At 50.0% G+C, this 16,148-nt stretch overlaps 2 protein-coding genes and 1 long non-coding RNA gene across 5 annotated transcripts in view; 1 reads left to right on the top strand and 2 right to left on the bottom strand.

The window, feature by feature from the left end:
• Nucleotides 1-16,148, bottom strand: part of Gnas (GNAS complex locus) — a 62,471-nt gene that overhangs the window by 44,008 nt on the left and 2,315 nt on the right. The window lies entirely within an intron of this gene.
• LOC142844584 (guanine nucleotide-binding protein G(s) subunit alpha isoforms XLas-like) lies at nt 4,069-6,876 on the bottom strand. The gene is made up of 2 exons (XM_075963249.1): nt 4,506-6,876; nt 4,069-4,293 (listed from the first exon to the last, which is right to left on the bottom strand). The coding sequence occupies exons 1-2, from the start codon at nt 6,874-6,876 to the stop codon at nt 4,127-4,129; spliced, it is 2,538 nt and encodes an 845-aa protein (XP_075819364.1). The 3' UTR covers nt 4,069-4,126.
• Nucleotides 6,254-16,148, top strand: part of LOC142844588 (uncharacterized) — a 30,697-nt gene continuing 20,802 nt past the window's right edge. For both annotated transcript variants that reach the window (XR_012909744.1, XR_012909743.1), the window contains exons 1-4: nt 6,254-6,374; nt 8,878-9,161; nt 9,485-9,629; nt 11,100-11,262. This is a non-coding gene — a long non-coding RNA (uncharacterized LOC142844588). The remainder of the gene's footprint in view (nt 6,375-8,877; nt 9,162-9,484; nt 9,630-11,099; nt 11,263-16,148) is intronic.

Here is a 16,148-nt window from a genome sequence, read left to right as displayed (position 1 = left end):
AAAAATCAGGATTTCTTCTTCTAAAACCAGGAAGAGAAACTTATTAGGGGCCCTGTAATCTTTCCTCCAGAATTTGGTATACGATAGCATTCCCCACTCAGGAACATAAACATAAAAGCAAGGGCATCACAGTTATTATTAATTAATAACAATATTAATATTAATGATATTAAATGATAGTGATTAATAAGCATATCATTATTAATTAATAATAATTGCTGCTGCTATTACTGATATTGATGTTGTTACAAGCTTGAGCCCTGTTAAAGAAAACTATTGAGAGACTCTTCTCTTATTTATTAAAAAAAGGGGGGGGTGCATTCTAACTTGTGGGATGGGGCTGGTGAGAGGAAGCAAATGTGGTTATTAATCCTCCATAACAATGGCTTTCCCCAAATGGACCGTATACATTTCGTGTTTATAGTCAGTGATCTCCCAGGGCCTGACTAGAATTCAGAAGGCAGCAGCCTGGTAGACACCTGTCGATAAAGGGGGGGTTGTAAGACCAGAGGAGCACCCACAACAGTCATGCCCCCAGCTCTGAGGATCTTTCTTACGGGTGTGGTGAGTGGGAGCTTCTCAGAACTAGAGGCCTGAGCCTCCTCATCTTCACCTCACAACCTTTGGGAGAAGAGAAAGGTCCCTAACCTTTAATCCTCGTGACTTGAATGGAAATGCCTATGCAGTGGGTGCTTTTATTGCCCACAACTGTTTTGAAGTATGAATGTGACTAGATGGAACACTTTTTTAAGTGCAAAGTGCAGTTAAACCTGTCACCATCATCACCATTGGCCACTAACAATGTTGAGAGCCTTGAGGTCCCCCACCCTTTTCAAGTCAGGAAGGGACACATGCAGGAGATGGTCCCAGTTCTGTATGTGTCCTCCCATCTTTTCATGGGAAATCATGTCAACGAACTAAAAATAAAATTACCTATTTAGGATAAAAATGTTTTTGAGAGAAATAGAAATTTCTTAAAGAGCCTCTGCAAAACATAGATGTTAGTAGTAGGCAGGCAAAAGCAAAGGCAAAAAAAAAAAAAAAGTAAAATTTGGTGGGGGGGGGCAATAAGCTATGCCCTTCCCAAGGCGAACAGTTCAGCAGAGGCATTCTGAATTCAGGGGGAAAAAAATGGCTGCATTAAAAAAAAAAATCACTTCGCACGTTGAGGTGCAGTACAGTATCGTACCACTTGGCAGCCAAATAAATTATTATACAATTAATTGTGATTTGCTATATAAATAAGGTACCACTACAGTGGTTATATTATGTATAGTGTTTACCTAACACAATTGTAATAAAGGCAGGAGATACTAAAAATAAATTCTGATCCAGTAGCCCCGCTAGAACCGAAGGAATAATACCTAAATGACGTTTTGAAAAGAAAAAAAAAAAAGAAAAAGGTTTAACCTTCAAAATTATTTTAAGCTAACAGCAACATGGAAACAGCCTGTGATTAGGTTATATTAAAACACAAAAACCTCAGCTCTCTAGACATTATAAAATTTTTATTAAATTATCTTTTTTTATCTATCATTTATCTTTAAAAATAATTCCAGCAATATGATATTTGGGCAATAAAAACAGCCTATGCACACAGAAAAACACTATTTTTTTTTTAAGCAACAGATGGATATGCGTGGGGTAGGCGAAGAAGCATGTTATAGGATGGTCATTTGATCTGCATTTTCAGGGATCTGAAGGCTCGGATACTTTCTTTAACACGGTGGAGCTAGAGAGCTAGTATAAAAAAGTCCTGTAAATGCGAGTAAATCCTTCCCTTCTGTTTCTCCCCTTCCCCAGTCAGTAGCAGGGATCTGGATACAATCCCTGTCTTGTTACTTTAGCAAAATGAAAGTAGCCTGGTGGGGACTGCAGCCTGCTTTGGCAGACAGCAGTGCTGCAGTCTCATGGAGCAGGGGACGATGGGCATCTTAGCTCAGGCTCAGGCAGGGCCTAGGCTAAGGCTGAGCAGCCTGGCCTTCTCTGGATGCTGCTGCTTCCAAAAGTCTGTAATGACTGTCATCCACAAAGTATAGGCAGCATGGTACCAAAGTACCTCAACAAATGTGCTTCTGTTTTGGTTTAATTATCCCATCTAGGAAAAAAAAAATCTAGGGAAAGCAAGGGAAGCTTTTATTATTCTGAAAGAACCTGGTCCCAAACATGGGGTTTGGTGCAGAGAGCTGCATTAATGGGTACTGTAAGTCTCCGCCCCCCACCCCTTTCTAATTGGATTGGAGCTGGGGGCTAAGCAAAAGACCCAAATCCTGGTGCTGGAGGACACGTTAATGAAAATTTCCTAGGAAAACTTTATTTCTCAAATGAGGCAACTGAGGCCCCAGCAAGTAAGGGGCACTGTATTCAAATGTGCATAGTCACTCGGGCCTCTTATCTGCAGACATTGCCCCCCCCCACCCCCCCAAATCACAGGTCAGCTTCCCGGAGTATGGAAATGGGGACTGCAGCGAGACCAGAACCCTGTCATTGCAATGCCCTATGCTTTTCACATAACGGGGACATTTGTAAATTTCAAACTACTTCTTTTATCATGTGTTTGATTCAATGATCCCAGCAGTTCCCCAGGTAGGCACGAATAAAATGACCATCCCATCTAAAGTCACAATTTGTGAGAGGAGGCACATCGCAAGAGCACAGTCACGTCAGCAATGTTTTTAATAAACATCATCAAAGACTATCAAATATTTAGCAGCCAAACGTAGCACAGCCTCAGACACTATGGTCCTGAGATCCCTTCACAGGTTTTAGAGAATAAAGGAAATTAATCGGAGAGATTCACTCGTGAAGATTTTATTTAAGCCATAGATCCAGACTTTGTTAATTGCTGTTCTGATTAATCTGGCAAGAAGAATGAATGCCTCAGGTTGGAGATGAGAAGGCTGCAGCAAGGGGGGGGGGCTCTGGCTGTGGAATGAGGGGAGAGGTCTTGACGAGGGGAGGGGGCATGGAGAGCTGGGGAACAAGTTGAGCAGATGGGGGGGAAGATGAGAGCTTCCAAAGGCACCCATCTGGCTGTCATAACATTTGTTCAATCTTCATCCTAAAGTCTTTATTTTTTTAAACCCCAAACTGATTTAGAAAAGATCTTACCTTTGTCCTCTTTCCCCAGCTAAAGCTGCTTGAAAAAGAGTCACATGCAAACATTGACACAGTTCACAAGTCATAGTTCCAGCGCCCCATGCTTGTCCACACATTCATTATGCACTCAAAAGTATTTAATTTTTTTTATTTTTTAATTGCAATTAAAATACAAAGGCAACATTGCCCTCCCAGCAGAAGTCCCAACCTTTTCAACCAGGGCCCCTCCTACCATAGGCTGTAAAAATGTTAAGTGATTGATTGGCTTACCTCGGGCTCTTCGCTAAGAAGAAAATTATTTCATATAGTTTTTAAACTCAGCCACGCCCACCCCCTTAAAAATCAACCCCGTGTGTTTATAATGTGGCCTTGCCAAACAGGGCTAAAGTGTCCCCGTTCCTCCTCCCTCTTCCCTCCCCCCAGGTGGGCCCAGTGTGTGTGTGTGTGTGTGTGTGTGTGTGTGTGTGTGTGTGTGTGTGTGTGCGCAGAATACAAAATACAGACGTTGTTCACAACCCCAAAGCCCCAGATACCTGAGTGTCTGGTTTTTCAACCGTTAAGGCGGGAGGGTTTGACGTACGAATTGAGAAGTGAGGAAACGCTTAGCGCAAAGGAAAAAAAAGGGAGAAAAAACATACGGGGGGTGGGGGGGAAGGTTATGGAGGCCCGCGGCTACGGTCCCGTTCCCCCCCCACCCCGGCCTGCAGCCCGGCATATTACCCAGGATGCCCAGCCACCTTTGCCTGCGTATTTTCTCTCTGCTCGCTGCTGAGAGTCCGCGCTGAGGTTTCACAGAGTGTGCCAACACGGAAAGTTTTGCTCGCGCCATGGCGCAAATCACAAGGCAGCCCATTTTAGAGTACACATACACAATCGGCGGTACACTGAAGGTGCTATGGATGAAAACTGGGACACACTGAGCATGTCATGCACAGGCGGACACAGAAAATGGACACCAACACACACCAACAACAAGCTGTCTGAGTCGAAGCAGCCAGGCGAGGCGGGGGCGCGCACCCGGATGGCCCTAGCCCACCGCGGTGACAAACATCAAACTGGGGGAGCCCCGAAGGGCCCACCCCAGCAATTCCGGGCTCACCTCACGCCCCCGCCTGTCCAGCCTAGGATCGCTGGCTCTGGCGCTGGCCTCCGGCCGGTAACGACCCTCAGTGTGGCTCGGCACCACTTTTCTCCCTAAAGGGCATATACTTCTGCCACCCGAACCCTCGCAAAATCCCCTCTCCCACCCCCAGGGCAGAGTTGGGGTCCCTCCCTGGAACTTCTAGCAGGGTTTCCGGACCCCTCCTCCCTTGGTCAAGGACCAAGCCCCACCGGAAGGCCCTGCCACCCCCTCCCAGGGTGCCCGGGGCCGCCCTACAGCCCAGGGGCAGGAGCTGCCGCATTACCTAGAAGCAGCAGGCGGTGCGTACACATGTAGTCCATCTTCTCCTCCTCCAGTTGCTTGTCGATGAGCTTGCTGCGTTTCTTATCTGCGCGCTTCTGCTCTCGCATCTCAATGGCTTCTTTGCGCATCTGTTTGCGCCTCTCCTCGAAAGGATCCTTGGCCTTCCTCGGGCTGAGGGAACGGGATCTCTCGGAGAGACCGAAGCAGCTTCCAAAGGTTCTGGCGAAGAAGTTGCGCACTGGGTTGCATCCGACCGAGTGGCTCCGGGGCTGGCCGGGGCGGCGGTTTCGCCGCAGAAGCCACTGGAAGCAGCCGTTGGCCCCTTCTTCAGACTCATCACTAGAGGAGTCGATCTCGCAGATGACGGACGACGCCTCCTCGTACCTGCAGCAGCTTCGGCCACGCTCGTACTTGTCTGGCCAGGCGGATGGCCTCGGAGCAGGCCTCGGAGTAGGCGGATCAGCCACCTGGATCTCGGGGCTGGGGGGCCTAAGGTGGGCCCTGCTTGGGGCGGCAGGGATTGTTCTGCCGATAGCCATTGCTCGGGCGTCAGAGATTGAGTAGCCTGCAGCGACTGCCCGGGCAGCAGAGGCTGCCCGGGCGGCGGCAGCTGCGCGGGCAGGAAGGCATGCCTGGGCGGCGGGAGTAGCGGAGAGTGACCTGGCTCCCCAGACCAGAGGACCTGCATAGGCTGCCCTAGCGGCGGTTGCCCTAGCGGAGGCTGACATTGCTGGGGCTCCGGGGACTGCCCCGGCAGCTGGATGGGCTCTGGCAGTGGGGATTGGCCGGGGAGCGGGCTCCGGAGGGGTGATAGGGGCTGCCCGGGCGGCAGGCTCCGCCAGGGTGGCAGAGACTGCCGCGACTGCGGGCTCCACCTGAGCGGCAGGGGCTGCCCCGGAGGCAGGCTCGGCCTTGGTGGCTGGGACTGCCTCGGAGGCTGGCTCGGCTGCTGGAACTCCGGCTGCTGGAACTCCGCTGGCTGCTCCGCCGTCGTCTTCAGGCTCGGCAGGGGTGGCTGGGGCGACCGGGGCTGCCCCTCCGTCAGGCTCAGCTCGGACAGCAGGGGCTGCTCCGACTTCTTGTTCAGAATCGGTCTGGAGATCCGTGGGTGTTGCTGGGGCCGGAGGAGATCCGCTGGCGGCGGCGGCGTCAGGTTCAGGTTCGGCAGCGACGGCTTGGGCAGCAGGGGCTGGCTTGGCATCCATGGCTTCTGGCTCGGCGAAGGATCCGTCTCTTCTCTCCGGAGAAGGGACTTTTCCTTCCTCCGCAGCTGCGGTGGTTGGGCTTCCTTCCATCTCGGCTGCTTCTCGCTCAACTGGGGGTCTCTCTGCGCACTGGCTCTTATCTGGGGCTCCGGAGACTTCGATGGGCGGGCCATCACTTGCGATTGGGGGGCCGTCCATATTGACAGTGGTGTCGTCGTCGACCCTAGTGGAGGCTCTGCCAATCTCAAGCGGGGGTCTGGAGATCTCCATTGGGGGGCTGTCGCATGCGAAGTTAGGAGGAGATCTGATAGCCTCGCTGAATGGTCTGTCAATGGCGCTGTGGACCCAGAGGGGAGGCGCGTTCTCGGCGGGAGCGAGGCTGAGCGCCCTCGGGACCGCGGCTGCCGGGAACTCGCCGCCAATGCCGATTTGTGGGATGACGTGGGGGAGTCCAGGGGGTGGGCTATCGCCCCCAAATTCTTCTCCCTCAAGCCCAAATGGCACAGATTCTTCCGGTGGAGGACTGTAGTCATCTCGGAAGCCAGCGTTTGCAGATCTGAGGTTCCCGGGCTCCGCGGGAAGAGCTTTGACGACTCCTGCCTCCGGACCTCCTGGAGCAAGGTCTGGGACTTGCAAGCGCAACTGGCTACGGTCTTCCTGGGCAGGTTCGTTGAACTCAAATGGCATGGTTTCTTCTGGTGGGGGGCTGTAGGTTCCCAGGTCTGGGTTCTCACCACTGGGGGGCCTGGGCTCCAAAAGCGCTGGATTAAAGGCTTTGATGCCTGTTTGGGTCCCAGATGTTCCAAGCTGCTCCAAGGTGGGCCAGAAATCGTTGAGGCTGGACTGTTTGGTCTCAAATGGCATGGCTTCCTCTGGAGGTGGGCTGTAGTCTCCACCCACTCGGACCTCCTCGATGCCCTGGTTGAGGCCCTGGAACTCAGATTTGGAGACTTCAGGGGTTCCAAGGACCTCAGTGCTAGTCTCGTCGGCGACGGGCTCATTGTCAGACGGTTCGGTCTCCATTTCTTCGGCTGGGCTAGGCCCAGCACCGGGGGCAGCTGCCCCTGCGGCCTCCAAAGGTTCTTGCTCGGGCTGCTCGCCGACTTCAGCGGGGATATTGTGTTGTCCTGGCATATTGTTGCCGTGGAGGCAGTTGCGCATGCCCATAACACTTTGGCGGTTTTTCAAAATAAATTTGGGGCCCCGTAAGACGGAGCACCCAGCCAAACTAGGGTGAAAAAAAATTTTTTTTTTAAAAAATTCAAGAATTGGCTGGAAAATTCTCCAGCCTCAGTTTCCAACTTTTGTAAAGACAGGTGCTCAGGGTCTAAAACCCCAAACCATGGCTGAAGTCACTTATTTCTTCCTGGGAGAGCCTGGAGACTTCCTAGTCAACTTTATCCGTTCAGACTGCGGTCCGCCAGCCACGCGGAGGCTTTTTCTCTTCTTTCTTCTTACTTTGTTAACTTTAGCCCCGCCCTCTTGGCATTCCAGAGCGTGCCGATTCGTCTCGAAAATCGTTAGCAAAACTCTTTCTCAGCCGCCAGAGGACGCCGGTCTCAGTGTTGAGCCGGCTCCGGGAGGCTGGCTCCCAGTGCCAGCCGTTCCCGACTTTGGGTAAGGGGGCTGATAATCGCAGGCCTGACAGGGACGTTCGACTCCTTCCTCTTCTCTCCCGGACTGATGCTGAGGCTCTCTTGCTCGCTTTTCTTCTGGCCAGAGAGAGAGCACGCTCTCCTGCGTTGCTGGGACACGTGACGTAAGGCGTGGGCATTGGTCTGTCAGAGCACAGGCGCTGAATCCCTCCCTCCCCATCCGGTTCTTCCCGAGGGGGAGGAGGGACTGCAGGAGGGCGTTACTACCCAAGATTACCCCAGTATGCGGCAAACCCCTTATCCGGAGACCCCAGACTCAGGCAATTATGCATACTCAGCTCCCAGTCGGGAAAATGAGCCTTTAAGATAAATGTAAAGGGATAGAGGCACGCGCATAAAAAAAAATGCGACAGGTGGGCGTGAGCCCACCGGAAGAGCAGAGAAGGGGCAAAGGGTGAGGGGCTGCCAAATGCGAACGTGCAATTTGTTTTTTAAAAATGCTCCGGAGTCGTTTTATTTTAATTCATTTTATTTTTTATGTTTTTGTTTGCTGTTTGTGAAGAATAGCTCCGGTAAATCCCTTCAATATCCCACCGTTCCCCGTTGTACTTCGGGGGGTCTTAGTGGTGGCCTAGTGTGATGTATGCAGTCAGGGCTCGCCTTGTTTATGTGGATGGTGACGCAGTAGAAATAAGGATCTCGGCGGTGCACTGCGGAAAAATCAAGCGAAGACCCCTACGCAGTCCCTGTGGTTGCCGCGGCCGTTACCATGCAGATAGGGGAGAGGGTACGGGGCTTACCGGAAGACCCCTATATAACACAGGCCTCCGACTTCTGCTTTCTGGGGGAGGGTTAAAGGCGATTTCGGATGTGGTTGATAGTCGATTTGGAAGGGTCTTAAAGACTAGACAAACCGATATGCATTAATCATCGACCAACCGTACCGCGGCACTAAGAGTGACTGAGCCCCACAGCTTCCGGCCTCCAGGGCCTGCCGCCGATTCGGTATTCAGTTCATTTAAACCCTCTCCATCCCCTTGTCAGCCCCGTGCCAGTCCCTCTCTTTCTCGTGTGAGCACTGTGGAGAGATGCTGTTCTTTGAACTACAACAGTACACACAGACTGCATTAAGCGCGGCCACAAAGTCCACGGCTGCGCGCCCTTTACGGTGCCGCGGTTGGCTCAGAGCCGCGAGAAGTAAACAGCCGCATGGCCCAGTGGGCTCAGTGAATTAAACACAAAACGTCGCAGGGCTGGGGTCTACAGAGGAATTCAAAGCAGGGGCTGGTTTAAAAAAAAAATTGGCCGCTCTCAGACCAGAGCCTATAACGCGGCACGCGCACCAGTCGGCAATGGCGCGAGTCATTGTCTTTTTTGGCAATGCAGCCAGGCAGTGGGTAGGTGGTTGTCGGACCTGTGGGACCCTGGGGTAGGAGAAAGACTGTGGAGTCATACACGGGTAGATTGCAGCAATTATGCACCATGTAGCTGGCTGTACTGCAAGACACATGCGGGTGTACCGCGGCAAGCTCTACCTCTCCAAAGTCTAACGTGTCCCCTCTTCTCACTGCAGGCTCAGAACACTACTGTGCCCTACCTACAGCATCCACGTGGTCGCCCGAGTAAAGGAAAGCAGACAAAGTGGACCCCTAGTGAATCCCTGGGACCACCCGAAGGCGCGTGCCCTCAGCTCTACGTTCGACACGGTTCGACACACTCCATGCCGAATACTTTGAACTTTGGTCCAAAGTTTCGGTCAACTACTCCCACGCAAAATGGCGAAACAATTTGAACACACTCTGAATGGTCCAACTGAATCTCAACCACCAACCCACTCCCCTCCGACCCCAGCGTCAGGTCAGCTATTGGGCTGGGGTCACGCCAATCAAGGACGCCTGGCGAATGAGCGGGGGGCTTCAGACCGGAAACCGGATATGGGTGGGAGGTCCAATAGGGGGCGCCGCGTTGGAACGCCCAAAGAGGTTGTGCTTGCTGGGTTGGTTGCAAGCGGTTGGCGGGCGTGCGTATGGCGACCAGGCCTAGAAGGCCACGGGCGCCGTAGGTGCCTTAAGGGTCAATCTTTTTAATGCCCTTAATCGCCAAGGCCAAGTGGGAAGGTCGGGGTCTCCCATGATCCACCCCTTGGGGTCATGATGGCGGTTGGCTAACCCTCTTTACAGAGATGGCTACCGCTGAGGCACCGCGAAGAAGCATTTCCAGGGCCTGGAGATGGTGATCCAGGCCCCTGGAGAGAGAGAGAGACGAGCAGGACAGAATGGACAGAGGTCATTTTCCAGGGATGCTGAACCCTGCACAAGGTGGAAGGTCAGTAGACGCTGAGGTTTGAGACCCAAGGAGACCGCCACGCGGCTTTCTTGGGCTTCCCAGGCCTCTCACACCCGCCCCTAAAGCACATTCATCAAAAAAAAAAAAAAGGATTCAGATTCTCTTTGTTCAGACATTCTGATGGTCTGTGGGAATCTTTTGTTCCACGCTTTTTCTCATATCGTGCTTTTCTGACTGGGAAAAAGAAACAGATCGTGCCAATCTCCTTGCGAAGGAGCAGAACGGCATGAAAATGAAAAGAGAAGGCCTCCAATCGGAGGGTTTGCAAAGACCGACCGGAGAAAATGGCGCCTCGAATGGTTCTCCATAGAAAGATGTCTTGACTGTGAATAGAAGGGGCGGGGCAGGGTGGGCACACCTTCACCTATCTGGAACAAAGAATCCTACAAAAGGAAGTGTGGGTCCCTGTCGTGTAAACGATCGAACCCCTTTGCTCCTATAAAAGCGGTGGGAAAGATGGGGTGGTTTAAAAAAAAAAAGCAACTGGATGGTCGTTCTGAGGCATCCATGGAGCATCCGGGCTATTTTGGCAGGAAGTGAAAAGGAGGAAATGGATTAGATGGTAAAAGGTGTGTTTTCTCCCCCTTTGTGGATGAGGATTTGAGTCAAATTTTAGAAAAGACAGAACCAACATGGAGGTTGGTTCGGATGAAGGGAACAAAGGAAAGGGGGTGTGTACCAAGAAGGCTGCAGCTGCGGAAGTCCTTTAAGGGGGGACCCAGCCTCAGTGACAAAAAGGGAATCAAGAGGGTTTCCTGATGCCCCCTGAAAGCCCTTATGTTAGATGGGTCACAAAGGGCTGAAGAATCCAAGACTGGGAACTGCAGGGGGAAGCCAGGGAGGGGCTGGTATGGAGGCAGGAAGGAGTCTTGTTTGATTTCAGACATGGCAGATGTGAAAGGAAGATGGACGCCTTGGGGCGGATCTTTACAACCTGTTTCTGGGAAGGAAAGGTCTGACTTTTAGGAAAAGGGTAGAAAGCATACATTCAAATTGGCAATCAACCTTACTAGGATTTGAGATCACTGAATCAAATAAAAATTCTGATAGTCAGACTAAAAGGGATATATTTGATTTGAGAGCAGGGATGGCTCCAGAGGACAAAGTGAGGGCAGCTCCCTCTAGACCCTGGCTTCTCAACCTCTGCACTAGTGACTTAGGTTGGGGTAATTCTTTGCTATGGTTGACTGTCTTATGTGTGGCAAGATATTATATTGTTTCCTTAGTCTATACCTCCTAGATGCCATTAGCATCTCCTTAGTAGCCATAGTAAAAATGTCCTCATATTTTGTCCAAATAACTTCTGGAGTGCAAAATCACTCCTGGTTGAAAAGAGCTGAGAAAGAATATTTTCACTTGACTAGAAACCATTTTAATTTAAAGGTAAATTCATACTGGGAAAAATAGAGCTCAGCACTTAATCCTGATCACCCTCTCATTTTCCTCTAGTTACTGAGCAAGTGAGTTGGATGAGTGGGGCTAAGTGCTGAGGCTGTTTTACGCCAGCAGCATGGCTCAAGAGGGCCCTGCAGATGAGCCAGGTGTTGGAGAAGCTGAGCAGCACAAAAGATAACTGGATGGCTTGGCCCAAGGACTTGGAAAACCCAGAATGGTAAGAGCTGGAGATACTTAGCATGCAGGTTGACTGGGGGTCACCTTGTTGGGTTGTGAGCCTGTGGAGGCTGGTGACTTTGCTGAATTGATAGAGAAGTATATGTATGATGTGTTGCGAAGAATCGGCGTTGTGTGTTGGGGTGAGGGGAGCACCTGAGCTGGGGCCTTACCCTACTAGGAATGAGGTTTTTAATGTCTCCCCCATTATAACTAGACACTAACAAAGGATCTTATTTTTCTCCCCATTTATTTGTGTGTTACACACTTGTGCCCATGTGGGGGGTAGAAGAGAACTTGCAGGAGCTGGTTCCCTCCACACTGTGGGTGCCATGAACCAAGCACCTTTGCTTGCCCATCTCGCCAGCTCCCTGACAAAGGATGTTAAATGTCTTCCCTATTGCAGTTGACTTTGTTATAGACAAGGGAGGGGAGGGGACTATTCAGAGGTGCGATTGAGAACAAGGGAAGAGGAAGTCAAGACAGGCGCCCAACCAGGGCTGAATAGGTGTGAGGATCCAGGGCTAAGCTGCTTCTTGACCTCATCCACATGCGGAATGTGCTAGAGTGGAAGGCTATGGGGAGATGATGGTTTATCGCCTGGGGAACAGGATTTGCTGTACTAGAAAAGCATGGACACATTACTCATGCTTCCATTAGACTCTGCTTTTCTGAGGAAAGGCAACTTGCTCAGTGCAGCCGACCCAGATGCCCAAGTGAGAAATCAGATGTCCTTTTGAAAGTAAGGGCAACTGAAACTCTCCGTCAGCCTCATTAACCTGAAACCATGTGGTCTCCCTTTCCTGTGATACCCCAGGCTTTCAAAACTTACACTTGTGTTTGTTTATGATCAGAAATTGTGTTTCTATTTACATTTTAGGGTTTTTTTTTTCCTGACTAAAGCCCAAGGCCCCTCCAGATATCCTGACTCTCTGGATTCTTCCCTGTAGCCAAGTAGGGAGGACCATTGGGAGGCAGAGAAGTAGAGTGAGCAAGAGGAAAAGCAAGCCCATTGGCACTGAGGTTCCTTTGGTTTGTGGCTTTGGGGAAGGGGCAGCCTTCTCTGCACTATAGCTCTTGTTTGTACCATTGGTTTTCAGGAAACTGACACGGGAAAAAGAGAAAATAAAAAAAGAATTCGGCCAACCACTAAGTTTCTAATCTTCCCAGTGACAAAGGTTTTCTGAGTGCTTCCCTGAGTAGCAATAAGACTTTGAAACTGTTCAATTAATTACTGTTCAATTAAGACTGCTGCAGCCCCCTTTTCTCTGCCAGAACCTCTGCCAGTGTTGGCCGGTGGAGGCAGCAGCAGCTTACTGCTCTCTGCAGAAGGGGCTGCAGAAGGGGCTGTGTGGCGAGTATTTGAGGCACATGCTGATTGAAGGAAAGAAGCCTCTATCAGATAGGTCAAGACGCTGGACGCGGGGCTGATGTGGGGCGGGTATTAGGGGGATGAGATGATGTTTATGAATCCACCCCATTAGCTCTGGATGAAATAAAGCTCAGGCTCAGGCTTGTGAGCAGGGGTTCAAGCGCAGCCTTCTTTGTAGCAGGGCCACCAAATTGTGCCTCAGCCTGTCATGCTCCTGCCACTTGCAGCCACACAAGGTGTCCACGCGGTGCTATGGTTTCTTTGTGCAGAGCAGCTAAGGATGCTGCAGAGGCTATTGAGGGAGGGGTACCTATTCCAGATGAGAGGCAGTACCAGGGAAGGCTGCTAGCAGGGGTGGGGGTGGGGTGGGAGGTGAGTTTAGTGGAAAAGCTATTTAAGATTTCTGTAACTCCTGGTGGAAATTCCAGGCACCCCGAGGGCTTCTGGGGCCTGAATGCTATTTGAATTTAAGGGGAATGGTGTATTTCACCTTCTCACACAACCTCAATTACCCAAAGCAAATCTTCCTAATGAAGTCTAATTGGAGCAGCAACATAAGCCAGGACACCCAGACAGCTCTTGCCTTGGGGGAAGGGGAAACCTGCCAGCTTCTGCTGCCCAGCAGTCTTTGGGTCTCACTCACAAGTCTGAAAGTGGAAGCCTCAGAGGCTGTCCTTCCTAGAGTCAAAAGCCAGTGCTCAGGTTTTAAATTGTTAAATAAGATTACTGACTTTTAAGTCTTTTTGGTTGATGAATTTGAGATATTTGTTTGGAAACTCCGTTCTGTAGATAAATTAAGATAAATTAAGTTGAAATTCCTGTGCTAGTTGAAATTCTGTGGGACTATGAGGGCACAGTGATTTCAGGGTGACTATCTGAAATCCTCATCAGTGGCCATCTTTGGCTCTTAGAGTTGACACCTGCTCTTTGTTGCACCTGGTTTTAACTCTTTCAGTTGCCAGAGACTTGCAGCCAGCCATTATCTGATTGTATCTTCAGCCCTTTTTTTCCTAAACCCTTCAAAATACTTTTGCATAGTTATGAATTTACTGTTTTTGTCACCTCCCTCCTGGTCTGGAGCTCCTTCCTGCATGGGTGCTTCTTTACTCCCTGTAATTTCACCACCCTTTTTTGTCTTTCTCAAATTTGCCCCAAATTACTGCCTCCAGCCATTCCTTGTTCTTACAGCTTGAGTTAGCCCTGGAGCAGCCACATCCCCTTGCCAATGTTTAATGTTCTTGCCCTAAAATAGGCCCATAGTAAAAAAACAGGTTCTGCCTACAATTGAATCTGTGTAGGCGGCTTCCCTGCTCCACAGTAGAGGTGTCAAGTCGCCACCCCCCCCCCCCCAGGGTGTCCTGCCTCTGCTGGCTGAGTACCACGTGGCTCTCTCTGCCAGCCAGCCTCTTGGACTTAGAGATCTAAGGCTCTAGGTTGTCTGTCTACTCAGGCTCACCGGCTATGTGAACTATCCTGCCTCCTGGTTGTGGTGGGGGGCCACCCTATCAAATAGATTTTGAGAAAAATATTAGTAAAATTTGACACGTGTGTGTGTGTGTGTGTGTGTGTGTGTGGCTGAAAAGGAACTAAAAACATAAAATGTAACAGTAAGCCAGTCACTTAATTTGTAGACGCCATTTTGGGGAGAAGTGTTTGCTTTGTTTGCCCCAGGCAATAGAGCCAAATTTGTCATGTGTATGTGCATGTATGTTTGTTTATGTGTCTATTATTTTTCTTCATATTGTGTGTGTGTGTGTGTGTGAACTTGGCTATTATCAGGCTTTGCAATACATAAAAGATGACATATTACTAAAATTTTATGGAGAGAGGGACCACTAAAGAAAAGCGGGGGGTGGGGGGTTGAGTGAAAGGCATGCTCGCCCACCCCAGCTAGGCTGAGCCTCTAAGCTGTCGTTATCTAAAGTGCAGTTGTCAATCGGCTGCCCCTTAAGCTTTACAGCTAGCCGTCCCCTGCCGGGAATGCACCACAACAGGCTCCGAAAGGTTCATTGTAGACACTAATCTCCAGGGGAGAATGCAGGGGGTGGGCTCTCAAGAAAGCCTCCACCCACACAGGACATAGTGAATCCTGCATTCTCTCCCTGCCCTCTTAATTCATTTTTGCCACGAGCTGAGAAGCATGTTTGATAAACTAATATTAGACCAACACAAGACAGACTTCTTCACAGCTGGTACTTTTTAGTTAACTAAATTTGGGAGGGGGTGGTAGGGAGGACTAAAGCCAGTAAATAGGGTGGGATAGAGGCAGCCTGGGCTATCCCAGTATCTTTTGCCTTTTGTCTGTGATTCTGCTGCCCTGTTTGGGTTTTGGGATACATCCCTCGCTGTGGGTGGGATTAGAAGTGTAACTTGAGTACCCCATATTGTTTCTGGGCATTATTTTAGAGGGGAGCAATATTTGAGTTGACATCACTGGTCTCTGTCTGGCTGGAGTAGATTTTCATGATTTGTGTTTGTAATAAGTTGCCACCCTGTATGCCCCGTATATCGTGGTCACTGATCAGTGACAACAGGGAGAAATTGAGTAAAATCCATACATTTTTTTAAAAGAAAAAAAAACTATTCTTACCAGTAGTACTGCTGTTTCGAATTTCTTGTTAACCGAACACGACTGCTACAGTGAAGGCTAAAGGGTCAAAGGTGGCAAACAATTCCAGAATAGAAGCTTTAGCTTCAGGTGCATGAAAGCAACGCCAAACAAAAACCTTCGAGCCTGTTCCAAGAGTTCACATCCCCATCTCAGTTTCCAATGCTCATAAATACAACTATAAGTCTTATTGTTAAACTAAAAAAATACTTAATCTAGGTTTTGTCATCACATGGTATTTGAACGCTTCCACATAAAAGAAAGGCACTTAAATTCAATTATTAGATCATTCGTCCTCTATAGAAGCAAACGATTAATGCAGTGAAGAACCCTAAATATTATGGCACAGAATTTTAACTAGCTCTGCTGCCGTCCCCACCCCCCATGGCTGGGGTCTACAGGGTCGGCGGTCGGGTTTTCCCAGGGTGAGTCTCCCTCAGCCACTCTACCTCTGTTAAAAGAAAAGCCAGCCCATTCAAATGCTAACCCCGGCTTAACCGCTTAAGACAAAGGGCCAGTTAGGAAGCTAGGGAGCTGGAAATGTTTGAGAACCTGCTAGAAAAGCCCCTGGAAAAGGAAAGAAAGTAGCTGAACCCCACTGACTGGAATCTCTATTTCACAGAAAGTAGACTTGAAATGTGTGTTTAGCAAAACCTTTCCTTGTGTGAGTGGGTGCTTTCCCAAGTGTGCTATACTCCTATATGCCCCCTGGGCTTTTTCTCTGAAGTCAGAGGAGCGCTAGGAAGGGGGAAGGGCTCTGCTGCTGGGTAGCAGACTGGGGTGCAAATGCATCTGCTGTGACAGGTAGAGTTTGAAGATTACTGAGAGACAGCAAAATGCGCCTTCCTGTTTGGGTGCCCCGTGTGTGAAGTGAGCCTGGCATACTGCTCAGCTAGGCTTCTTTGTT

Source organism: Microtus pennsylvanicus, chromosome 2 (genome assembly GCF_037038515.1).
Source record: "Microtus pennsylvanicus isolate mMicPen1 chromosome 2, mMicPen1.hap1, whole genome shotgun sequence".
Taxonomy (NCBI): domain Eukaryota; kingdom Metazoa; phylum Chordata; class Mammalia; order Rodentia; family Cricetidae; genus Microtus; species Microtus pennsylvanicus.
Note: the sequence above shows the minus strand (reverse complement) of the source record. Positions and strands in the feature narration are given on the sequence as shown.